The following is a 27,885-nucleotide window of genomic DNA, read 5'->3' as shown; positions in this document are numbered from 1 at the left end:
AATTTACAGGTAACAAATTTCAGTATTTGTAATGATGTTCTAGCAATGTTAGCAGCCTGTCCACAGGAGAACAATTTATCACTGTAATCTCAGTAATTAATTAAAGATCAGTATATCTTTCCTACATCCAAGAATGTTTACTTCAGCCTTACTTAACAGGGTTACAGAAACATGTTTGGAAACAATGCTTCAGGGTGAGCAGTCTGGTAAAGCAGTGTTACAGCCTGAAGTGAAAAGTGCACACTGATTTACGTGAGAGATTGTGACTGCCATCTGTCTTAAATCATATGGCCAAGCACATTAAATTTATGTTTCAGGATATTTTATAACTGAAACAGCAACATTCATTCATTCATTCATTCATTCATTAATTCTTATTGCAGGGAATTAAGTGGGAATCATTTTATTTTCTTCTGCAATCTGAATACATATTTTCCTGCATCTTGACTGCCTCAAACTCACACCTTTATTAAGTCTTCCAAAACTTCTGGAAAAATTATAGTTCTAGCTGACCCAAACAAATTGCTGGACTTGCTCTTGTACCAGAGAAGAGAGTTACGGTCATCTGGCAGGCCTGCAAAGAAATTATAGAATAAATTACCATTACTATAATGTATTTACCATGGTGGCAAAATCGTATGTGAATGGACATTGAAGGTGATTTCTTTTGACCTTTGCTGTCGTGTCCACCTGAAGCCCCCTGGGTTCACCTGCCCAGTTGTGACACAGACAGCTGCAGGGGACACTCCCCTGTATCTCTGGGAGAGTCAGGGAGCAGCTTGGACTGAGCGCTTCGCTGTCAGTCCAGTATGGAGGAGACACAGCATCCAAGGAGAGAAGAAAGGAGCCAACTCAAGGCTAAGGAAGCAAATTTGGTTTTAATCCAGGCTCCGAGGAGCTCCGAACACCAGGTGATCCAATAGCCGAGAGCCCTCTCTGCACTCTGGCAACAGTTTAAATCTGGGGGTGGTAACCAGGAAAAGGGAACGCCCATTGACCAATGGGAGGATTTGGGGGAGTGAAAGATAAGGGGAATAGACGGGTACAAAAACCAATGGGGGAGGAATAAGGGAGGGGGCCCCTGGCCCTCATCCAATCACTCGACTAACAAGATGGAAGAATCTGGAAGAGAGGGATGGGGAGCCGAGTGATGGACAAGGCACCAAGGCGGGAACAGACCTTCCTGGTTTTTTGCAATGCAAAATCCTTTTATTATTTGCAACAGCTAGGAAATAATATTTTCACTGGATATGTACAGTATTCTCTAACTTAGCAGCTTTCAGTAAAGCAAGGTAATTACACATACACTTGATGTTAAATAAATAGTTTCAGTTGGGTAGACTTTCATTTTCAAAGTTGATGTAGTTGTGCTTTTTTTAGCACTTAACACTGAGTATGGCTGGTTCTTGACTCACTCATCATGAGCAAATGCAGCCTGCAGCCAGTTGGTGGCTGAGCCTGCAGTTCTGCTACTAAAGGAGTAGAATCCAAGAGCTGCAGATTTTGTATGTCCCCCCCCCGGCATTCTTGCTCCTAGGAGACAATTCCAACCTCAGCTGCAAGGGGTTTTTTTTCTGTTATTTTTTCAATCCAGCAGCCCAAACAAGCTCTAAATATAGCGTGAATATAATCACCTAACTGTCATTAAAAGACGCCTCTCAATCAGCAGAGCCTGTTAGCTGATTGTCACCTGAAACCTTGCAATTAACACGACTAGTATTTTTGGCAAAATAAAAAAGTGTAACTTGATTAATAGTGCTATCTCAGGAATGTTTTTTTTTTCTAATATTTATTACCATTAAAGCTGTCAGTCCTGCATACCATATTTTAAGACTTCACAACAGATACAGCTAAATGGATATATGAAAAATAGGCTTTATATGGCTTCCAGAGATTTTAGAAACAAAGTTAAAGTGCTTGAATTTTTCCATGTGCTTCATGTGTTAGTATAACAATAAGTTAATCCACCATGTGCAATCAATAAGGCTTTAAACTGAATTTGAAAGTAATATGTTTTAGGCAGCACCCAAATGTAGCTTGTGCAGAGCAATGAGGAGGAAAAAAAAGTTGTTTGAATTGCAGCTGGTAATTGTTATCAGGGACTGAATTCAGTAGTATCTAATGTATTACATTCAAACTAGCATCACCTGAGATCTGCTAAATAAAGTTTTAGGTTAGTAATCATGCCAATTTTTTGGGGGTGAGGGGAAAGTCCTTGTATGCATTATAGTTTCAGGGGTTTATTCCCCTCACCTGAATTCCACCTTCTATTTTGTCCTGTAACTGCTTTTCTCCTTCTGTTTCAATCCTGTTCTCGTTTATCAAAACAAATTATAATTAGTAAAATATAAATAGTTGAAACATCTGTATGTGCTGTAATATCTGCATATCTGAATAGTTTTATGGCAAAAGTTTTTTCTATGTTTATGTCTCATTCTGCATTGCTCTGTCCAAAAATGCCAAGTCAGGCTGTAGAGGGATACTTTGTGTGATTACACCTTGCTTTGATCCCCTGATCTTTGTCAGGGTTGGGCAATGTGGGAATCCAAGAACCTTTAGTAGCTAATGTCAAGACCTTGTGTTTGGTGCATTTCTCCTGCAAAAGGAAAACATATTTTCTGATGTGTTTATGTGATGGTGGGGTTTTTTTGACTTTTAATTCCTTTTCAGTGGTTCCATGTCTCCCAAGGATATAAAAGTTTCAAAGGTAACTTTCTGAAACCTCCTGTCCTTATTGAGAACTTCTTGTGTAACATTGTTGCTACTTTTAGCATCTGACACTGGTTTAAATTACTTACAGTAATCCTGAGTAATTTATGACAAAAGAATGGGATATGATAATATTAGATATATTTGTTCTGGTCTGCTTGAAGTCAGTTCATGTTTTTAAGAAATGCATTTGCTGAAAGCCTACTTTTATATAAGTTTTTTTGTTTTGCTTTATTTTTTGGGTTTTTTTTTTTTTTTTTTTTTTATTGTAAAGCCTTGTCTCATTAAATGACTTTGGACTGACTAAAAATAAGTATATTCTGTTTTCCTAGTGAAGTGTAGCATGAGACATTGCTTGGATTTCTAGATGAAACTGTACGGTATTAAAACACTAGGTGATGATTGAACCTTGGAAAGAAGCTGAGAAGTGGCAAATACAGTGCAACTAATAAAAGCTGCCTGAGAAGCAAAGGATAAATTATATATTCCATGTGTACAGTCAGGAAAAAAGCAAGTGCATTGTTTTTCTAATTTCTTGTTCATACAAATGGATTTTAAGCTTGTTTGTACATTCTAGTGTTGAGTGTATTTTTTACTTTTATCTTCTACAAGGCCAAGTATTGATTTAGATGTTATTTCTCAGTTATAATCAAAGCAAGTTACATTGTTATATTCAAGACCACTTCACGTGCAAGTACAGTCCTTAAGAAATTTCCCAACAGCCCACCATCTTTGCCTTGAGTGGAACTTTGGTTAAATGTATTTTTCACTTCCATAGGCTCAGCAGTATTGCTATTGTAATGAGTTTAACTTTTATATTGCAGAGTTGCTCTTCAAATGTAGTCTAGATTTAAAATTGAAATTTAAATTTTAGTTTGTTTATAGAGATCTTGTAACTTTAGTGTTTTTCTAAAGACATTTCAAAATTTTCATTTTTATGTTTAGGTCAATCTTTGCAGTTTTGCTGGTATTGAATTATTTATAGTTGAGAAATGTAGTCTGAATTATTTTTATGAGAGGTTATGCATTATTTTTTTCTCTAGTTGTTCTTAATGGATATAGCCTTAGGTTTGAAATCATGTTAGCCTAAGCCAGTATTGTACTTTTCAAAAGTCACTTAGCTGGAGCAAAAGCACCTTGCAAATGCTGCATAACTGGGGGTGAGTAACAAAGCTGATGATCCCTGTGTTGTGCTGCATTGTTTTTTAAATAAAGCTTAAAATCTGTTTCTCAGTTTACCCCATTTCAGGTGGTCTCTTCCGTACTGCAGTGTCCTTGTTTCTAATAAAAGATGCAGGATTTTTTTCACATCAAATGATTACTGTCACTGTCAGCATGAGTACTGTGATAGAACAAAAGAAGTTATGTGTAAAGAAAACAGCCATAAAAAAATTCTAAATCCTCGTCTGCTACAGAAGTCTAGGGTAGATGATTATTTAGACCACATAGGCTTTTAGTGTTGACTTAGATTTCAGCTCCATAAGTAGTTGAACCAGTCAAATGGGCTTTCTCCTCTGCCAAAACAGAGGAAATCTTGCTTCAATTTCCCCTTCAGTGTTCCTAACTACACAGTTCATCCCACCTTTAAGTCAGGCTCAGCTGCTCAGAGTCGAGACTCTGCTCATTACTCTGCCATCTCTCTGTTAAGAAGATTCACCTAAAACCTTAGTATTAAAAGATGTGTTACCACCTTTTCATAGTATAACCCTATCACTGAAAGACAGTAATGTTGTTTGAAATTGATTTTATAATAAAAAATTATAAAGCATACAAACTCTGCAGGGACCCACACTTTCTGTAGCAGTGGCAATTCAGTAAGTTAAGTAACTAAAGCACTAACTATGTTTAGACAATACTGTGTACACTCTGAATTCTGCTCACCCATAAATGTGCTTGATGCATTTTTAATAAGCTTAATATGGAAAATAATTTGTTGGGTTCTCTCCTTAGATTGGGTTTTATTTTTTTGTTCCACTAATATAAATTAGAGTGCATTCCCACACACTTCTAAATTAATTTTGATTGTATGTTTTGAATATTCAAGTAAAAATTTGACATAATAAACAACCTTTCAGGTATCAGAGAAATAAAAAACAGACATGCAGAATATTAAGTTATACTAGATGATGAACTCTGCCTATCATCAGCAAGCTGAATTACAGAAAGTGCAAAAAGGTATGAGAAGAGGCATTGCAAAGAATTTTAAATCTTCTAGAATGTTCACAGTTGCTGTGAAGTCTCTTAGAGACTTTACAATATCTTTTGATTTCATGTGAAAGATGCTTAGCCACTAATGATCAGCATTCATACAGATATTAAGGAAGGCATCCTCTGCTTCTCTGAAAGTCTCTTTCCATCATTGAGCTAAATGACTCTTATGTAAGTTAGCATTCCAGAAAAACAATTGAGAACTAACACCTTTTTATGTAGGAAGGTGGATACAGAATAGCTGTATAATTGTAAAGGTCTGTAGTCACAGTTGTGACATAGTCATGTCCCAAAACTTGAGTGCATATTTTCAGTGTAAATTTAATTGTTCCTCAGTGAATTAATAAGTAGTATTCTATTCATTTATTTGCTGAATTTGTACGGACATCAAATGGCATGCCTGTCTTTAACAAGTACCTAGATAAAAAAGTATTTTAAATAAGGGCTTAAAGGCATGAAACCAGGCATAGAATCTGTTGGATTCTAAACTGAATGGGACCAATTGGAAAATAAATATTAATTTCAGTCTGAAGGGAATACTCTGCCTAAACTTACTTAAACTGTAATAGTAATGAAAGTGCTACTAATAAAGCAGAAACTGGTTATGGCATATGGCATTAGTATTTTCTGAGTTTAAAGTTTTTACTCCACAACTTGTGTGACCTTGATTTGATCCTCTAGAACCTGTTTTGTATAGTATCTCAGCTGAGTTCAGGGGCTTTTTGAGGTTATTTTGTGGTATATAAAACATGTTTTCAGCTTAAGGTGAAAGACAGTTTCTATTATGAGTCATGCTATCACCATGTAGTGTTAATGTCTAAAAAAGCTCTCTAAAAGTTGTACACAAGAGTACTTAGAAGTCAGCTTTACTGGAAGTCTCCTTTTTATTACAGAACTGTCATCAGCACCTCATTTTAGAAATCATCCAGTCAAAGGAGCTTATGTGAGCCTGTCATTCCTAACAGCCTCCTGTAGGCTGTTAGGTAATGCTCCCATTTCTCTTGGTTGTGTTTGGGTAAAGGCCAAAGTAACAAAACGGTGTCAGAACCCTAAGGCCTTTAGAAAGGGCTGTATTTTTCTAAAAGCTTTACATTTCTTTTCTAAAAGATTTACATTTGCTTTCATTAGGAATAGAAATTACAGAAAATCTTTGTGAAAAACAGCTCCCTCTTTTAACTTAGAACTTGTTATTCTTTTTATCCTTCACAGTTCATTGTGTGCTACACAAGCCATTAAAATGTGTAAGCCACATACAAATCTGAAAGAAGTGGGTTCCATCACTTGCACTTTGATAGATGAATCAATGTGAAAAAATAAAAACACATTTGTAAACTACTAGAATAAAAGCTGAAAATCAGGACTTCTATCTGGTTTTGCACCCTTGGTTGCAGTTTCTTTTTGAAAGGTTGAGTGAGGTTCAATTCCAAGATAAGTTTTCCCCAAAAAAAGCTGGCAACAAAACTTGTTATAACCAGCTATCAGCCAGACCTTGTTAAACAAGCTACAAAGTGCCATCATCTCCAAGGGGAAAAAAAAGAAAAAAAGGAAAAAGAAAAATTTAAAAAGCAGCGTTGGCAAAAGCAGTAAGGTTTGCAGAGGCATCTAATGAACTAGAATTCATTGTCTCTCGTTTCGTTTCCTACTTTCTTTAAGTGTAAACATGTGAGATTCCTTCATATGCTAGTTCACTGTGATAAACTCAGGGTGTCCTTGCCCTTTGATTCCCCTGTCTACTCTAGTTCTGTAATGTCACAAGGTGAGGAACAGCATATAGTAAAATTAGGCTGGTACAAATATACCATATACAACATATTCAAGAAATACAAGAACAGAAAAAGTGATTGCAGTAGCTAACAAAAGCACTTAATCCTTTAAAACTTTTATGTATTTTATTTAAACAGATATTCACTTCTTGTCTTGCTATTAAGCTAAAAAAAAGTAAGAGCCCAACTGTTATTTTTCATGTGTTAAAGTTTGAAAAATTCATTTAACTTCCAGCTTCAGAGAAATCTTAACATTCATAGAAGGCAAGTAATAAGAAATGGTTGTATTTCTTTTTTATTTTTCAAGTTTAACTGAACTGCTGAAGATTAATCCCTGTGCCAAACATCCAAAAGCGTGTACAATTTAAAAATAATCAAGCACTTTATCACCACAATGAATTGTACAAATACAAGTGAGGAACAAGTTAGATTGCAATTTTAAAGATTTAGATGTATAAGCACAAGCTAGCAGCAACATATCATTGCAACAAGAAGCATCATAGAAAGAGACAGTAATGGAAAAATAAGTCCTCACCATGTGAAGGAGATTGTTTTGTTCTCAGGTGGAGTTCTGTACCCCATGAAAGAGATATGTTACTTGGAAAGAGGCCATTGAGCAACATAAATATTATAGTTTCTACAATCTGATTAAAAAACATTTCCTTCATGTAAGGAAAGTTTTGAAAGATTCCAAAAAGGTATCAAAGGCTACTGAAAAGAGGAAGAATAAAAGCCTCTGAATTTGTGCTGCTTAGGAAAAGAATTAAACAGTTTCCCTTGCATGATGGAATGGAAGATTTAACTGGAATAAAGTTATACAATGCTCTCAAGAAAATCAAGGAGTCCTCCACAAAACATAACACCACAAGTATTTGCACAGATGAAAGAACCATTTGTAAGGTGCTTTTAAATGTGCTTCATCCCACATACTTTGCTGGGAAGCAAAACTATTTCCCATTATTTTCAATTAAAAACTAGTTGCAACTGAATGATGTATGACCATTTCATTAGTCTCATTTTCCTTGGTATCTATAGTACACTTTCTAAAGATTAGAAGAATTCTGTTTCTGATTTGATAGCTTAGCGTATTCTGTTTAGCCCTTGCTTCAGCAAATCGTGGTAAAACCAACAAATATAAACTGAGTTTTAAGTATCTTGGAGGTAAGATTTTATTATCTATTACATATGGAGTGGGTGAAAAAATGTTCAGTAGCAACCAGAAGAAAACATTAAGACATGGATTTAGAATATATAATTTAGAAAACCAAAGAGTCACATTATTTGTTTTAGGGAAGTTTTTTGTCATTTTCCAAATCTAAGCAAGGTCAATCAACAGTTGTAACATTTGAATTTTACAGTTCATTGCTGTAGCATCTTAAGCACAAAGTGGTATTTAATAAAGTATATTATTTTTATTCACTTTTGTTAAATACATGTTTACACTTAAGAAAATTTTAAACAATATATGAAAATTTAAAACAATACATGAGAAAAGGAAACTGTGCAATTTTTTATTAGAAATACAATAGTATGTCACAGTATGTTTAAAGCTAAATGTTTATTTCAAAATTGTAAGCTGCATACAAGCAGTGTTTAATTTTTAACAGGACTGTGTAAAATTACTTTTTCTAGATATGTTCTTTACATTGGAGCTCTTTTACTAGTTAATGAGTGAACAGGGAAAAAGAACAAAACTGAAATTACTACGAATGTTGTGTGCACTTAAGACATCCTGAAGAACAGGTAATTGTAACACGAGCATCATGGAAGAATCTGCATACCTGGCCCATTTTCTGCCCATTGGAAGAAGTCACACTGTTTTTCCTTCCCAAGAGGGCACACAAAAAAGTTCTTTCCATTATTGGGACCGATCTTCAACACAGTCTTCATAACACATCGCTTGCCATGGTTACAAAATGGAAAATCCAAGTCAGCCCACTGCCAAAGAAACAGGTTTCAGGCACATGTGATGGCTATAAATTCCTTATTTTAAAATTGACAATAGAAAAAGATCTATAGGGGATGCTATGGAAGAAATTCTTCCTAGTACTTAGATTAATTTTATCTCTTTTGTGAACACTTTTTAGATTTTTCTTTAACATCAACTGCAACTGCACGCACTTTGACTGGTGTAACTTGAAATTATGTTAGCACGTAGGTTTTTTTCAAATTTAGGCATTACTGTCTTGAGTTCATCTATTAACCACAGTCATGACTGTCAAGTCACTTTTCAGGTCAAACTCTTTTAAGACATCTACATCCATAGCAAGGAGCAGAGGCCACCAATTGCAGCTAGGAAGGTCATGTTAGGTATTAGTGCAGCAGTGGGAGGCTTTGCCCAAGCAGATTACAGAATCATCATCCTAAGAGGCTGTCAGGATTGTGGTTAGCCAGAAACAAGGCTGACAATTTGATCTAGTTTGTTATAGTCCTTTTAGGAAGAAGTTGATCTAAACAACTTGTACAGGTACCCTCAAACCCGTATTTCTCTTATACATGTGTTTCACATCACTCAGAAGTAGATTAAGAGCATTTGCACAAGCAGGTGCCATTTCAACACTAAGAGACGTAACTAAAACTGTTAAGTTCAATAAGCTATTATTATGCTCTTAGTTTCAATTCAGTGTGCAAGAGTATTTATGTCAAACTTTAAACGGAATATATCTGTCCATGACTGACAGGTCACTGGGCCAAGGAAGTTGCAGGAACAAGCACTGATTATAAAAACAGACCCTGAAGTCTTACACATACTTGAAAGTATTCACACCGAGTTTCCCTGGAGAGAGGGCAGCAGTAAAACTGCCTTCCCTTGTTTTCTCCGTCCTTTCTCACAACTCTGAGGCTGCAGAGACGGCCGTGTTTACTGCACCGAGGATGCCCCATACTCAACATCCGAGTATCATCTGTCACATTAGTTTGAGGTGCGCTGTAACAACAGGTTACAAAATGACTTCTGCGTAATTTAAAAGGGATTACCAGCCAAAGAACTCTCTTCTACCATTACAATAGCTCACCCAGCGTACTTTTGCACACAGTGACAAAGGACTTGCTTCTCTAATGCACCCTATTGTGCATTTAAAGCTGAGCAATTGCAAGTTGTGAATAGACACAACTGTGTGCTTTCCTTGAGGTATTATACCAGTTTTCTCCACCATGTCTTAAATTAATTTGAAGTACTCAAATTCATGTATGAAACAAAATAAATATTACTACCAATGTTATACTGCCCACCTCAAATTCTGACATGTTCTAAAATAGTATTCTGCTCTCAGTGGGAAAAAGACCAGTACCACTAATTACTCCAGTCTGAAGACATTTGTATGCTTCACAGAAAAGACTCCCACCCTCTTTACTGAAAAGTTACAATAATGCTCCAAATCACATTTGGACAAGAAATAATCCAGGTGATGGGATAGAATAGAATTCTCTGAATGGGATAAAGGTTCCTTCTTCTTCATGATTGAGACTATTTCTGACTATCTGCAATACACAAGGTTTCATTTAAAAATAGTAACATGAAAAAGATTAATGTTCTGAAATGTATCTTTCCAATATATTTATAGAGCAGAAAAGCAGTAATGGAACCTTAATGAAAAGAGAAAATATTAATTCATTCTGGTGAAGTTATCAGCTTAGGAATTTTATGTTGTCTTCTATGTCTGGAAGACTGCAGTCCTGCAGACACCAGCAGTTTTATTCCAACACCTCATTAAAACACAAGATAAAAATAACCAACAGATTTTTTGTTGGTTTTGGTTGCTTAAGAAAATACTATAAAAAAAAAAGCATTTTAGTTGATGACTTGCTACAACAACCTGTTGTCATGATTGATACTATCTCATTTCCTGTTCACAGTCCTCTGTATTCTCAATTATCCTGCCCACAGCCTCAGTTCCTCAGTCTGTACTGAAAGCATGAGGAGGAATTGTATTCATTCTGTCTAGCCTGGCTAGTCAGCGAGATCATTTCAAAACTGGTGTTTCAGCAATGTAAGAAGTAATTTCTGTATTTCAGAACAGACACATGACGAAGAATTTTGTAACATATCATCAATATTTCACATTCAGCCTGCATAATTTGCCATTGTAAGTGACATCTACCTTGCACTCCCATTACTGCTGTTACTATGCCCAACTTTTCTGTGACAACCCTCATAGATTCTCACATTTCTCTTAACTAGGCAATGGATGTGTCTGAACAGGGCTCTGTAAATAAAAGTATGGGTAGAGCATTTAAGTGGTTATATACAGAATGAGGAGGAAAGTTAAGAATAAAAACAGTGATGGGAAGCTCATCAAGGTAACTGTACAGAGCTTCCTCTCATGGAAGAATGCAGAAACCTGGTAGTTGACAAATAACTTTAATTAGAATATATTCATCCAGATAGCTTCCTTTTGTAATCTTTCACACTGATTTCAAGATTTCTCTAAGCAAATAGCAACTACATTGCTAAGATCAGACAACTCCTTAGGCAGAAATGTGCTTGACCTATTAAAACTAAGACTAAAATTAAGACTGGCCTATTCAATGGGAATAGCTGAGCTATGAACAGCTGTTTAGCTTACAGCAGTACCAGCTAGATGCCAAAATCAGGACTTTTCTAGTGACAGCCTAGGTAATTCAGTGCTTTTGAAATCTGAATTAAATTATAGTTAGTCTAGAATAAGTTACCTCTGGCAGAAATCCAAAGACAACACTGTCTGAGCCAAACAGCACAGTATTCAATTAATCTTTAAGGATAAAGTTGGTTTATGGGATTATAAAGACTTGCTTTCATTTTAGAATACATACCTGATTGCTGTATTATATGGGTGAACTGAAGGTACATGATCAGTTTTCTGTTTCTTCTGTATGTGTTTGAAAGAGACAGGCTGCTGACAGGAGGACAAAGCCAGGGCAGTTACAGGTGATGAGCAGTCCTTGTCTTTTCTTCCCCCTGACTGGCAGGCATTGCTTTGGATCTGTTTACAATTGCTTTTTGGAAAAACACACTGAGAGTGTCCACCAGATACCTGGATATCATTTCTCAAAACAGTTTTGTTACCAAGATCTGTTAAGACAAGAGTTGTAGTTCCAAATGCAGTTTTCCTATTGATCTTTATTTCTGTGCTTGGTTTTCTGAAATCATTACAAGGGTACTTCATTAAGTTTGTGTTAAAGGCTGCAGAATCTTCAAAACTCTCCTTCTTTGGAACTGAGGAAAAAAAGTTATTAGTCATAATCCATCTGCATAGAATGCTACATTATATTTCTGATATGTCTTTGTAATTTGTCATGTGGAGAATGAAAGAGTAAATTTACAGTACCATCTCAAAACCTGTCACAAATTAGACAAGAGTACAAGATTTCTTACAATAAAAAAAATTATGCACTCTTAGAATCATGTAAAACGTGTATCAAGATAGCATTACTATTGCTTGAGTAGGATCAGTTAATAGTACTACGCAAATGAAAGCTATTGGACAATTAACCATTAAAAATTTAATTTGGCCCAAACATAAGGATTAAAGTATTTAAAATATTCAAAATAACCTTTCATAACCCCATTAATGAGAGATCACAGAGTATAGTACATCCAAACAGCAATACATTATCCATTTTTGAAGTATTACCTTACTATTGATACAAAAAGGAATATTCAGACTTTGGGGTTTCCAATGTTTTCAAAGTTCCCATCCTTTCCCAACTTTGTGTTCATCCAAATTTAGTTACTGTAAGAGGCTTTTCAGAAGAAAGCAGTTCAGACATTTGCTTTGTGGTATAAACAACAGTTTCTTCACAGAATCAAAGGCCCTCCTAGTGGGCAATAATAATTTCAAAAGAATGGGAATATTTTATTAATGCCAATTTAATACATAAGCAGTCTGTAGGTAATCCCTTTCATGAGAAAAGGGTGAAAACCTAATGGCATCTTATCTGCAGTCTTTTTAGGTAGCTGTGAAACCATAGTGTTCCAGGAGAGAGTCCTTCCTTTTCTATTATATCCAGTGTATTCCATACAAAGAAGAGGGAATTAAGCAGAACATGGGTAGATGAGACATGCACAAGGGCACACTCACTCCAAAGGCATTCTCACTCAAAAACAAAATAAGAATCTCTACATTTGACTTGGAACATTATTTGTTTCCAAGCAACTTCCATTTTGCTACTACTGCACAGTGAAACATACTCGTTTCATTCAGACTTTTTAAGAAAGAATAGTAGTAGCTTGGCCTTGTACTTAGCAAAGGAGCATAGAAATGGCAATGTAATGGTAAATAATTATCTGTCTACAGACTGAATTATTTCGCTGTAAAGCCAGCAGCTAATTTTACAGACAAAGTATTCCATCCTCAAAAATTCAAACTTTTCTGCTGACAGTAGGTAATTTTAGAAACAACATAAAAAACAAACACTGAACCAAGTGAGAGGGGAAAGACTCTTAAGGATTAAAAAAAAGAGATAAGCAAACCTATATTTGAAAAAAAAAAAATCTCAAATACCACTCCTATGCAGAAATAAAGTCTTATTTTTTTAAAAAAATATTTCCCAACAGTATTCCATCAAGTCCAAGACAACTTCAAATTCCACACCTGATTTCAGTAATTGCATATAACTAAATAAGTAAAACTCAGAAGTACTGGAGAAGGAACAATTTGTTTCAAAGCTTAAAACCTTTGTACACATACTGTCAGCTGGCCTTTATAATATATTATGATATATTATAAAGGCCAGCTGACAGAATTAATTCCACAATAAATGTTAGTTGGTAAATCTTATTCTGTGAACAGATCAAAATTTTCAGGTTTCTGGTGCTGATTTGGCAGAAGAATTATGCAAGATTAGCCTGTGTTGCCAACAACTGTCATGTAAGGCATGAAGACATACTTTTATTGATTCCTGACCTGAGAAAATGAACTATAGCTAGTGCCAAATAAGGGTTTTCCTCACATCACACCAGTCATTAAATGATTATGCAATGAAGTAATATTTCATGTAGATAGCAGCATTAAAAGCTCCAACAAGAGACAAACAACAAATTGAGGTAAGAAGTTCAGAATCATTTTTACTCTGAACTTGAAGGGAAAAAAGTAGCCCCAGAGAAACCTGGCATCCTTTTAGAAAAGGGTACTAAAATATACTGCTTTTGTTCACATGAAAGAATGACAGTTAATTTTCTGACCTTTGGTGATTTCTAATTCAGAGTTACATTGCAAACTTTGAAGGATTTTAAGAAAAGTTGAAAGAATGGAGATTTTTCTCACTGCCCCAGTAAAAACAAAGGTCACTGAAGACACTTATCTATAGAATCCCACCTGCACACCAGGTTGGAAGATGACACTTATAGGGTTTAAGACAAGACAGTTTCCATATTGTCTGTGTAAGATTTCCTCAAAACCTGACTTCAGGTTAGCTAGTTATATATATATGATTCACAATGAGACACTTCTACAAAAAACTACACCGAAATCATAGACCTCCCCTCTTTCCCAGTACAGATGCCAGACAACCCTTCAATACCTTCAGGTCTTGAAGTCAAACAAGCATCACAAATCTCAGCAGAAGGCTTGTTTATTAGGGTGCAGCACATACATGTCCACTCCTCTTCAGATTTCTGAGCTACATGTTCATTAGAACATGACCCCCTGCCATATGCCCAGCCAATTAGGCTGTTTCTAGCTGGCAGTTTGCTGTGAAACAAAAGAATGATGTTAGTGTTTTGTGACGTTCCCTCTACAAATTGCCTTACACCACTCTGTGCAGGGAGGCAGGGGCTAGAGAACAAGCAGTATGCAGTGTTAAGCCTCCTATCAGAGCTTGGACATCATGTCACTGTTCAAGTTTGAATTTTCTTTTCTTTACCTCAAGGGCAAATCTTTCCAAATGTAGCAGAAGTAATACAAATAAAAATATTTAAACCAGAAATTGACAGAAAGTTAATAATTAACTGATGTACTCTCCAGGACAATGCCCCAGTCTCTCAGATCCCCTATTATTTCCAAGTACTGCAGCAAAAAGCTTGGTGAGAAAGGGAGACTGTTTCAAAGCTTTCCCCCATCTCTTGTACACAACACTTGCTAACAAATGCATTACTGGATGAAGAACTGTTTAGAAGATGAACTGAAGAAATCACACAGTCTAACAAATAATTTTTTTTTGTTCTCATTTGAATGCTACACATAAGTTCACTTTTTTATTGTAACAGCCAGAAGCACTGAAAGCTTTAAAAGTTAGAAAGTCACCATTTGCTGGAAAGTCTTTTAAAATGTAGGAACCTGTTCAGAATTAAGGAACCTAGCTGTGACTTCTGAGACAAAGGTACTCCAGACACCACTAAAGATTTAGTTTTTTTTATTTTCCTGTAAATTATAACCTCATATGTTGATAGACTCATTTAGAATCATAGTTACTCCTTTTACAGCTTCCTGTTACCAGGGGCTACTCCTGTCATTGTATCCAAACACTGACAGCATGTTAAATGTAACTTGAACTTACCTGTTCAGTAAGTTATGTATGTATATTTCCAAGAGCTATGATATTATCCAACTTATGGTTGATAAGTTGTCAAGTGGTTTTTTTATATGGTTGTTGTGGAACTGTGGACTTTTTGAGGCTTTTATTAATCCTAAGAATTTAAGCACTTCAATCAATAATGCAAATGCTGTAGTTGGGCACTGTTGTGACACTCCTTTGACCCATCACTTTTTCCATAATGATCACTTTCTGTAAGAGGCTAGAGTTCTAAGATGATGGTAGAGATATCCACTACCTACCACATCTTCCACAACACGAAAATTAAGGAGGATAATGAGAACCGCTGACACACCAAAGAGTCTGTGCTGTTAAGAGGTAGAACAGACATTACAGCAGCATTCACCAAAATACTGTGGCTAGCAAACAAAACAGCTGAACTGCAAGTGTTAAAATGGGTATTTTCACATTATTAGATCAATTGTTCTACTCAGTTATCAAAAAATGCATTACTAGAGTGAATATATTCAGTGTGTCATGTTTGGGAATTTAATTCTACATTGTTCCCCTGTGTCATCTCTCCTGTCATTATACCCTCCACACCCTTTCCCAATTTATGAAATATGTAGGGAAAGGTCTATTTTTTTAATTCAAGGTACATTTGAATTTGATGGGCTAAGTTTGTAATGGGGTATTTTCTAATTTTTTTTTCAGTTGAGCAAAATCATAAGCTATTTGACTTGACCCAAGAACCACTGGGTTGAATTCTACAGTTTATGATCTGTAGCAATCTTCCAGTCCTTAAATGTGAAAAGCCTGGAATGGCAAATAAATTACTTGAGCTATACATAATTTTATATGGTAACAGTTACTGTAAAATTGAAAAGAGAGCAGTAGAAAACAAACAACTGACCATTAGGATAAGGATAAGACAAGAAACCATCTTTTTATTTTATAGCTACCATTACCATGTTTTTCACTTAAATACAGCACTCTTTAATTGTTTATTTAAAAGTACAACAACAAAATGCTAAATCACTACTTGTTCTAGAAAAGAGAAAGATTTTTTCCTGACATTGTTTTCTAGTTATCTGACTCAACAGAAGAATGCTGTCTTCCTACACTTCTGCAAAATATTTCTCATTATTACTTTCTGAAAATACAGCAGATTTGGGTTATCAGCTTGTGAAATATTTATCTTCCATGCTGGAAATTTTGATATTTGATCTGTACTCAAAGGCAATTTTTTAAGCTTTAAGCAAAATCCCTTCAGCCATCTGAGTCTTGAAAGAAGCTTGGAGGTAGGAGAGGGATTCGTGTGTTCTGTAAATCTTATCTAATCTATATATATATATACACACTAACGAGGCAAAGTAGCAAAGTGAAACAGCATCTTACATTAGACTGACAGAGTATAAAGGCAGAATTCTGAAGCCTCAGATGAAAATTTTCAAGAATAACATATGCCTAAGTCTGAATAAGGTACTTTTGCAACTTTTACCTTTTGACCCTTTGTGATATCAAATGCACTTTCTGTTTTCCTGAAATAAAAGGAGGAAAGCTGCTGCTAGCACAATTTATGCGGAACTGAAAGTGCCTCTGTAGCACACCTATAGCAAAAGCTTTTAAAATCCAATGAGGAGGAAGAAAAAGTACCAAGCCCCTAAAATATTTGCTGCACTCTGAATTTACTGAAGTTTTACTTATCCTCAGTGTAAGTCTATATCCAGAAGAAAATTGCACAGATGCACAGCTATCTAGATATGCCAGGACTGATGGGGCTATCCTGCAAAAAGAAAGATGAATACCTACTTCATGATATTCAACTCAGTTGTGTGGAAACATCCATGCCCTTTATATTGATAACATCAACAACAAAGGGCAACTTTTCCAGTGACTTAGTTTCAGTGAATAAATCTCAGTACTCTGAATTGTTTTGTAATTCCTACATTTGATTAGAGTAATAGCTGCTTCATAATAGATGACACCTTTGAAAAGAATAGTAGCAAAGAATCAAAGCTTCTAACCATTTTTAAATACCAATAGCCAAAACTTTTTTTTTTTTTTGCAAGATGTTCTGGTTTTGTCTGGCATAGTTAATTTAGTTATAAAATGCACAGAGATCCATTCTATTTTAAAGGGGGTGTCCTCTTACTGTAACAGCCGTTTGAGGTGCTTAGAAATGTCACCATGTTACCATCATACCTAAGATTGACAAGCTGGGGATCCGCCTTTTGACATCGAGAGCAGAAGTAAGTCATCCTGTTATGGTCTCCCAAACGACACACAGTGATGCTGCCACTGCACTCCCTGCAGGCTGGGCGCTTGTACACTTTGTAGTGTCGGTATAGCGGAGACCCCGTTTTGCGGCACTGAAACAGAACATGTTTAAAATCCAAGTTAGAGACTCAGGATCAATTCTACGAGAGTCTGAAAATAAAAACCCCTACATAAACTGTCAACTCAATGACTAGATGAAGATATTTAAGAGAGACACTAATAAAGGCTATCCCTCTATTTCACATTATTTTATGTAAAGAATTGACAAATCAGGTATAACAGTGTCTGTAATTCTCCACATAATGAAATAAAAGGCAGAAAAAAAAAGCGCAAGGCGCAAGAAAATACATGCTGGAAACTCTGAGTTCAGCTGGACCAGCTAGCTCTGATTCAGCACCAGTAGTCTTTGACCTGACACCTGCAGGAGTCTTCTTGAAGAGCTAATGAGCTCCAATCAATGCAGCACAGAAAACAAAACAAACATAAACCACAAAACAAACACCACCTTCTCTCACCCCCAAAAGAGCGAAAAACACAGCACTGCCCAGATGTGATGCTACAATCTGGGTTAATAAGCCTTCCCAAAACCTAAAGAACTGTGCAATGCAGAAATATTCCCAAGATTTTGTAAATGTTGAATAGCGCCCAGTAAAGTTGCTCAGCTTCATTGTGGCCCGGGCCATGCCAGACAACTTGGCTCATGAAAAGCCACTTGGCACTATGGTGGGCACCCCAGATTCTGGCAGAAAACTGTATTAAATTAAGTATAGTACAAGCCCAGGGGCAGTGACCTGAAAAGCCTCCAGACAGCTGGCAGGCACATTTCATGAGACAATTCCCAAAACACCCATGAAGTCAGCATAGACACACTACAGCTAAAAGTGGCAAAAAAAAAAAAAAAAGCCAAACAAGAATTGCCCAGTAGAGATGCAGCCAACTCTACAGAGCCACCCAAGTTTCTGCCCTACAATTGCAAATCCTTGGGCTCAGTTCAAATGACACCACAGCTGGCCAAGTAATACCAGCACAGCTCTGGCAGAGTTCACTAGCTCTAGCTCCGTAACATATGAAAACCCTTGGAGTTCTCCCAAAACACAGGTGTCTTTGAGCACAGTATATTTGCTTCTACTGTGCTCTTATTCATTAGTCTTGCTGAAAGAGAATTCTTGTGCCAGTGCAAAGGACTAATTCAATCAGAACGAATTACTAATATATATTTGCATAAATATTCACAGCTGCCTCCTCAAGATTTTCAGTCAGTTTCTCATAAGTAGCTTTTTTCCCATTCTATTATGCAAAAAACAAACAAAAGCAACAGCTTTTTACACAAAAAAGATTCTTCATCTTTGCATCTGCAATGATACAATATGATGACGGCAAACAATCTATAACAGTCTATTAAAAAAATTCAAGCACTATCCCTCATTAACATATTTTCATTATGTCTCTTTAAGATGGAAGGAGAGGCTAGCCCTCTTAAAAGTACTTGACTGGTGAGTACTTGCTAAGTGTGGACTACAGAAGTTTTCAAATTGGCTAGACAGAAAGTATAACTTGTTTATTATCAGTCCAAAAGCCTTTACATTTCTGAGTATTAGCATTGTTGCAGAACTAGAAGGTGTCTCTTTACTGGCAGACTTCACTATGAAGTTCAGAGAAATGAAAACATTTCCCTACCAACAAACCAAAGTACTCTTTAGTGGTTTGAGGGAAAGTAGACATTTAAGCAGGCTTAAATTAGTTTTAGCCTTTATGATTTTAGAAATGTTAGGTGCCCTCACCTACCAAAAAAATTCTTTTTTAGCACTGCTAGCTCCTTGCCTTTCATGAACATCAAGAGAAAAAGACAAAAATGTCACTACTGCTGGTTATTTTTTTTGTATGCAGCTTAAAGAAACAAAACATAGAAGAATTAGGTAAAATTCACTCTTTTTCTATGGTGGAAAGTTAAAGAGCACCATGAATTATGGAGTTTATATGGGAAGAAATCAAGTCGTACTGAAGTTATAGCAGTAGGGAGAAATTGTAATTTATTTCACGTTATCAACCAAAACCATTATTTCAGTTGAGAAAAAAAAGTTATTAGGAGTTGCAAACTATTTAGTCAAATAAATTTAATTGCTAGTTCAAGTTTTATATAGGAAGCCACATCAACTACCTTCATACTTCCCTGGGACAATCTCTATTTCCCAGTTTGAAGAGCAATCTTTATGTTACCTTACATGTAACTTTGTCCTTAGCCTACATCAATTCTGACATGTTCAGACTGGCATAACAGAACATGCACAGATAGACTGAACTGGCCCTCAGGCAGCATCTGTGAAAGTCTTTTGGGCCAAGCTCTGCATATTTTGACAATCTTGACTCTCCCTACCTTTCCATCATCTGACAATTCACAATTAATAAAGAGCACACAAACCAACATTCCTATTTATGGGAACACTTGCTTTGTTGCATCTTTATACTTTTTTCACCAGATGATCACACATAGCTAAAATGCCAGTGTAACATTTTGAAAGTTTTCCAGAAATGTGTGCCAATACCTTATAAAAAAGCAGGGTAAAATCACGTGTCATTTTCACCAAGTGATGTATATGCTCATCTGTCAGCTGGCAAACCTGTAAGAAATAAAAGAATGCTAAGGGACAATGGCAAAAAAAGACATATGAGGTAGATGCACTTTGAACACTGATGTGGAGTTGCTTTTCTCCATGTTGTGATAATTCCCTGATGCTGTATTATACATATAATCTCAGTAAAACGGTACCCGTTTACATTCTATAATACAAAAACTCACTGCTTGCATACCAAATAGCATGCTTTGCCTCAACCACGTAAAATATGTGGTAGAAAATTCAGTTGTCTTGCCCTATATTGACCAAAGAGTTCATGATCACATGAATAACAGAGCTAGCAAGTCTCATATCCCTCCTAATTTCCTCATGTATCATAATAGGATCTATCATCTGAGGCTCTTTGCTCTGAGAGGTAGTCAGGAAGAATAAGCAAGTCAAAGGCATCACAATTAGAGAGACGTATCAACTAAATTTATTTTTTTTAATAATCCAAATTTTTAAATCACATTTTTGTTTTTCTTTGCCATATCACATAAAACTAAAATTCAGATTGATCCTATGCACAATTTTCAAAATACTATGTTTAAAAAATTTTTCAGTTACTAATCTTCTCCAATTTCCATTTACATCCTATGTAATCTCTGTTTTGCAAATATCATCTTCTCAACCAAAGTTTGAAAACACATGCCTGAGGATCTTAAAACAGAAAAAGTATGATAAGCAATGGTAGAAAAAACAACTGATGCCAGCTAGCAGGATAAGAAGTGGAAGAAGCAGCTGCAAAAATTATCAACTCTACCACATAAACTATTTTGGGGTAGTAAATGAACAAAAAAACCTGAGCTCTTTTCACTTTCCCCTATTTATGGAATGTCAGTTTAATGGTACCGTAACAAGATGCCAGACTTAAAATATGAAAGCTAATCAGCTCCAAGGAGTGCCAAGACAAAAACCTCCTGTTATAATGATAAAACATTAATTTAGTGTCCAAGAATAACTTAAGAAATTACAGATGACAAAGGTAAGAAGATAGCAAAATATTAAATCAATATGTATTTAAATTCTTAATATTTTGGTGTCCTTAAAAACCATCTGAGACATTCACCCACCTTAAGAGCTGGATGAAGGCCACTATCAAACAGTGCTTCATTCTTTATGATATTTCCCACTCCAGGTAATACTGCTTGATCCAGTAACACATCACACAACATACGGGTGTTCTGCTGCTTAATCTCATGTTCTGCTCTTGAGAAGCTAAACTTTGGAGAACAGACATCCAAACTTTCCATCAACCTCACTTTCTGCTCACACTCAGCTGCATTTCTGGAAGAGAAAAATACGCTGATTAATTTTTATTTTAAATATATTATAATACTGCAGTGTGGTTTTAAAAAACCAACACAACAAATTAGAACATTATATGCAGATAACAGAAACCACGAAAATAACAATGACAAGAAGTGGCACAGAAATTCCATTAAACACCTCTTCCAAAAACAGGTCAATGACATGTGCATGGAACATGCATCTAGGCCAACATATAAGAAATAATCTCATTTTGGTCCTATTAGTTTGAAAAATATTTGCTAGCTCCTTTCTTTAAAACTACTTCCAAGATGGAAAGCCCATGTGTTTAGACCCTCAAATATACCTAATTGTATGGTTACATGGTCCACTAGTTACAACATGACATTTATACGTGTGTATATAATATATATGTAAAGTATATTTATATATTATATTTCAAAGAATCATAGAATATTCTGAGTTGGAAGGATCCCATAAGGATCATGAAGTCCAGTTCTTAAGTAAATGTTCCAAATGGGGACCAAACCCACAATCCTGGCATTATTAGCACCATGCTCTAACCAACCAAGTAAATTATAATTATGTAATAGATGTATGTAGTAGTAGATTATTAACAGTAGTTACAAAATTTAGAAAAATATATATTCATATCTTAAGATATGTATTATTAGGATAAGCATATTCATTTGAAAATAATACCATACAAGAAGTCTTGGCTTACATGAGATTTTGTGGTTTGTAATTTTACGCACACTTATATATGTTGCATGAATTTACATGCCCATTTCCACTCAAGAGCCTCAATCACTTTAAAATCAAGCTTACTGGTGGGGTTTTTTTTTTAGCAGTGTGAAGTACAGTGCTAATGGGCATAAACATCTGCTTAATGTAAATTAGAACAATTATAAAAATTTGCTTCCAAAAAGAAAAAAATTAAACCCAAACTTTGGGATCATAAAAACTTGAAACCAGTAATTGTGACAGGTTGTTTGTTACTCTTGTTAAGAAATGAGACTTGGATAGAAATTAACAGAGCAATGGGTTTAAGCATACAGATCTAAGGATAGAATTAAATCCAACTTTCATTCCCAGTCTTGACACTACCTAAAGACACTACAGCATAGAACTATTTTAACTGTATGTAAGCTCTGATACAAAAGTAACAAACTCAAATTACCATACCAATAAATATGATATGTTTAAAAAGTTTTTTCTTGATAGAATCCAAGCACTTAATTTGCACATGATTCTTCATTTAGCTTAAAAGAATGTTATAAAAAGAAATAAATGGTTTCATTAGTTTCTGCTTTACCTATACTCTACTGTCACATCCCAAAAACAAACAGTATCCTCCACAAGCTGTATCTCCAAAATTGGTTGTGCTCCGTTTCTGTCTTTTCTTCCATCAGGATTAATGTGCATGGAACCATTCATACCAAAGTGAATCCTTGGAAAGAAAGAGAGATTTTTTAGGTATTTTAAGTTCAATATCATTTCCAAGCACTACACCAGTCTATTTTTAGAGCTGTGAACCTTACCTAACCAAGTCAGTATGTGTGTACATAAATTCTAGACATTACCAGCAACACAGCAACAAACTTAGCTTACAGAATGCTCAGTTCCCAAAGAAGAAAGAATTCTCCCCAAGTAAAAAATACCTCCAAAACATAGCTGGTTTTTTGTAGTCTTCATAATACATTATATAGAAATCAAACCTCATCATTAAGAAGCACCATTTTCTGGTGCACTTAGAATTTTTCTTCACTTGACATGCTGATCTTCCAACACATTCTTAAATTTTCAGGAAGGCTGAACAAAATGAGGCCACTTGACCAGAAATTTTTCTATTAAATCAGGCAGAAGTCACCTGGTATGAAAAGAAATAATTTAGTCCCCATATTCTCACCACTGTTATCACATTGCAGCTAAATCCAGTAACGTCACAAAAAACGTAATTAGTATTTGCCATATGTTGTTTTCTGCTTTTCTTTGCCTACAACCACAGCCAAACCTGCAAGTCAATTAAAAATTAATAAAAGAAATAAACTGAAAAATGCACAGATGGCAAAGTAGAAGAACAGACCCTTTCAAGCATTCATTTTACAGATTAGTAATGCTCTAAGAGGTCTTAAGTTTTATCAAATATTCTGCAAGGAGTTATGCTTGAGCAAAGGACAAGTCTGAATATTATCTCATACATTTATTACAAATTCACCTGGTACAATCAGGTCCTAAAACCCATCAGATAGCAGGAATGCCTATTACTATATACAGTATATCAGAAAAAGAGGATTATTTTGTAGTTACAAGAAGATTTAACAGATTAAGCTACATAAATGACCAAAAAATGCAATGTCTCTATTTCCAGTAAGCCCAGACTTCTTACATTTCAGGAAGGACAAGCATTTTAAATATTTACAGATGGGCTAAGACAATATGTCATTAAGCCTATTCTTAAAGTTATCTCTTTAAAACATGAAAAAATTAATGCCATGAATTACTTAAAAACCTGTGTCTTTCCAAAAGTCTTCTTACAAGTCAGATGAGGTGATATAATTGTTTCAATCACTTTTATCTTCAAAAGCCATTTTCAGTTCTCAAGTACCATGAGTAGTACTGCACAGGCTTAACTAGTGAAACTTATTTTTAAACCTAGGCAAATTTATTTTTAAACCAAACTCTTGTGTCTCGCTAACAAATGGTGATGCACTAAATGCTTCCAGAAAATTATTTTTCATTCAATTTAATAGCTGATGGTTTCATTTACCAAGCTCCAGTATAGTGTTTGAAAGAAACTTTAAGAATCACAACTATTAGCTATTCTAGTGCCTTCTCAGTTCATGACTAGAAAAAAAAAATGAATCATCACTACACGTTTACATTCAAAAGCATTAAGAAACTTATAAAATTCAATTCTAAAGTGTCTCATTACCTTTGATGTCCTGAAATACGGCAAAATAGAAATTTTTTTAATTACAGCTAGAAAAGGCATGCTAATTAAACCTAGGAAATGTTATTCAATGAGAAGCAGTAGTGAAGAGTTGATGATTTCTTGTTTTAAAGTAAAAAGGTGAGACTTTGGAATTATTTTGTGCTACACAATATTGCAGGGATCTGAATGCACTGCATGTATCATAACTGTTTTGTCTCCAGAAAATGCAACTTCCTGTTTGAAAAAAAGCAGGTCAGTAAAAAACTGTCCTTTTCAGATACCTTTACACTGAATCTTGGAATAAAGCAGTAAATTATCTAAACATGTGACTATATCCAGTACACCTGTACTGCAGAGAGGCTGATGAGAAGTTTCTCTCTAACACTTTCAAATGTCTGAAAGTGCCATTAACAAGATCAAGATGACCCCCCCACAAATACATTCAGTCTGAATGCATAGGAAGTCTTTTTCTCACTTACCTCAAAGCTTTCTGATCAAAATACATAAAAAGTTCCTTTCCCAATGTCTCCACACCCCTGTAAACATGTCCAACAAGGAAATCATGACCAGAGATTCTCTCTCTATTTGCATCAGTCTGAAAAATAAGTACACACACAAAGATTAAAGAGAATTTATACTGCTTAAATTCTAGCACCAGTACATATTCAGCAAGCAGCTGTACAAACTAATTTTCCAGCACGGACAAAATTAACTATTTTCTCCTTAAGCATTCTACCAAAAACAATGGGACTATTAACCCAGGAAGCATATCATAACTTACCTCAATTTTTTCCTAACTGAAACAATACATCTTTTTTTATCAGAGAATTTTATCCCTTTTGCTTCGAGTCATGAATTTATAATAAGAGTTTCAGACTGGTGTAAAATAAACAGGTACAGTTCGAATATTAAAAACATGTCAGTGTCAATTCTGCCATTTGCAGATCTATATCCTTTTTCAAATGTTAATAATAGCCTTTCAGTATTTTGCATAGTGCATTGTGTATTACAGAAAAGTCTCCACTGAGCCCACAGAGATATCTCTCTTCCTACTAGTTTAAAGTCTAATCTCAGAAGCAGGTGAGCAGCAGGTAGGACATTACTAGAGGACAAGATAAATGTGAAATTAAAGCAGTCATATTTTCTTGCTTAGCACATGAAAATACATTGAAATTATAAGAGATGCCTACAGGTGATCTAGTCCAAACGCCTGGTCAAAGCAGAATACACTTAGGACAGGGAGCTCAGGGCCTTGTCCAGTCAGATTCAGAGCAGCTCCAGGGATGGACACTCCAGCCTCTTTGGGCCCTTGTTCCATGGCTTGACTATTGTTGTGGTGGAAATTTTTCCACCTAATGAGAAAATTTTAATACCTAATGAGAACTTCTCCTGTTGTCACCTACATCTGCTGTGCACGGCCAACAGGAGACTAGCTCTGTCTTCTCCATATCCTCCTTACAGGTACCTGAGGAGAGCAATAAAACCCCAGTTCTGCCAACTTCTCCTTGAGCACCATGTGCTTCACCCTGCTAATCATACCAGAGGACTCACTCTAGCATATTATTATCTTGTTATTGCTGGGGAGTTGGAAACTCAGGTGCAGCCTTGCAATTGCTGCTCAGAGGTAAGCATCACTCTCCTCAACCTGCAGAGCTCAGCATGGGGCTGTCCCTCTTCTTGCAACATGGACTCAGCTTTTACAGGACCCTAAAATCCTTTTTTGATGCAGAGCCATTTCCCACCTGAGCAGCAGCCAGGACTGTGCTATTCCATGACACTCTTCTGTTCCAAGTGCAGGATTCTGCAAGTTTTCCAAATGCTGAACTTGACTTTATACCAGCCCATTCTTCTCAGCCTGTGAAGGTCCCCCTGACTAGCACGAGAATCTGCGAGCAGCAGATTCACTGTCCTCATAGCCCTGACCGCAAGGCAGATACACATATCAGTGTTTCAATTGCAGCACTCAATTTCAATGCAAATATGTATGAAAGCAACTCTGGCAAATCAGCCAGGCTTTTGCTAGTTAGTGACATTTCAGAGCTACTCTCTATGCAATTTCCCACTGCATTATAACCTTGAAATGATATACATTTAGAGAGTTTTATGGTTATTATTCTGTCAAGTAAGAAAATAAAAACATTTCTTGCATAACATCACTTATTTTGTCTGTTATCAAAATATGAAGAAAGCAAAATTTTGCTCCCATGTAAGCAGTTCATGCTTTCCAATAAAAGTATTGGAGTCTGTTGCTGTGCAACAGTTTATTTTAACTTTAAGCTATTCAGGTTTGTTTAAAATAAACCAGAATAAGAAATGACTGAGATGGAAAACTAACTTGTCTTTTCAAATATTTTAAGTTAAATTCATACCTCTTTGGTATCAGGCAAACCCTTACAGTTGTCATAGTAGAAACTCTCCTAAACACTGTAATCTTCAGTAGTGGGTAAGGCTTTGGCCATGGTTAGCAGCCTCTATGAAATCTAAAAAGTCCAAGACCCTTAGGTTGGTCATTTTCCAATGAATAGAGGCTGCCCTGAGGTGCCTTTTACTGCACAAAATGATGGTAACAAATCTATTTGAGGGAGTGAGATTTCTTTTTGAAAGAATAACTCATTTCTTCAAAAATCTGTCCTGAAAGATATTAACCTATAAAGACTAGTCTTAAGACATATCTCAGATGTATTTTCAACCACATTCTTTCCTAAATTGTTTCACTGAAGTACTATCTCACTGTGCCTTAATCACAAACGCCTACACAGCTTTATACACACTAAAAATGGGTAAAAATTACCCAACTTTCTGCCTAGAGATATCCAATATACTTACTTGTGATACAAGCAACACATAATCTCTTAAAGATGAGCAAAAATGAGGCATGGAAAAAAAGATACCTTAGCTAGCTCTGTAATCAAAACCAGAGAGGCCAGAAGCAACACACTCATCAGCCAAGGCCTGCTTACTGACACATCTCCTACAAGGTCTCATGAGTCCCAGCAGCTTCACACTAGTGAATTATTTTATGCTGTCAATGAAAGGCTACAAACTAGTAGGGAAATTACATACTGTGTACACTGAAAGCAAAAGTCATTCACTCACTCACGATTTAAATACTTGGTCTAATTAAAATTGCTTAAAAAATAATTATAGAAGTAAAAACCCCCTTAGAAGGTCAACGTGTACCTTTCCCATGTTTCACAGATTAGAATCATAGCATGGTTTGGTTTAGAAGGGACCCTAAAGAGCATCTAGAATATGCCTAGACTGAGGAGATTATGAAGAAGGAAGATTAACAATAATTTCCCTTGTACTTAACGTTTCCTCGAGCAACATGTTATTTTGAAATTTATCTTAAGTGAACACGAGCAATTCTAAAAGCTTTCCCGCATTACTTCTCAAATCTCCTGTTGCTACAGCTTCAGCATTGCCTTTACACATCTGACCTGCCGAGACCTATTATGTTGCTGAAAGAAATATTTCACAACTTCAAGGAAGAATAAAGACAGTATTCGCGGATGACACCCACCATCACCCACGGACGACGGCAGCCGCGGCACAGGGGGCACCCACCACCCCTCTCGGACTCCTGCCGTCAGCCCCGTGTCCTGGCAGCCCAGTGGCTCCTGCCCGCCCGCTTGCGCTCACCCACACCGGGCGGCAT

General features: G+C 35.9%; 1 protein-coding gene across 1 annotated transcript; it reads right to left on the bottom strand.

Annotated features, from left to right (window-relative positions):
* Positions 1 to 29: 29 nt before the first annotated feature.
* On the bottom strand, positions 30 to 27,885 carry NEIL3 (nei like DNA glycosylase 3). Its single transcript, XM_053976668.1, has 13 exons — positions 27,870 to 27,885; positions 25,970 to 26,028; positions 24,707 to 24,822; positions 22,608 to 22,742; positions 21,097 to 21,310; positions 19,955 to 20,029; positions 17,337 to 17,503; positions 14,181 to 14,350; positions 11,472 to 11,874; positions 10,781 to 10,885; positions 9,432 to 9,606; positions 8,462 to 8,618; positions 30 to 574 (listed from the first exon to the last, which is right to left on the bottom strand). The coding sequence occupies exons 1-13, from the start codon at positions 27,883 to 27,885 to the stop codon at positions 459 to 461; spliced, it is 1,908 nt and encodes a 635-aa protein (XP_053832643.1). The 3' UTR covers positions 30 to 458.

The sequence above is a fragment of the Vidua macroura genome, chromosome 4 (assembly GCF_024509145.1).
Source record: "Vidua macroura isolate BioBank_ID:100142 chromosome 4, ASM2450914v1, whole genome shotgun sequence".
Lineage (NCBI taxonomy): Eukaryota > Metazoa > Chordata > Aves > Passeriformes > Viduidae > Vidua > Vidua macroura.
The sequence above is the reverse complement of the archived record's forward strand: the minus strand, read 5'-3'. Positions and strand labels throughout refer to the sequence as shown.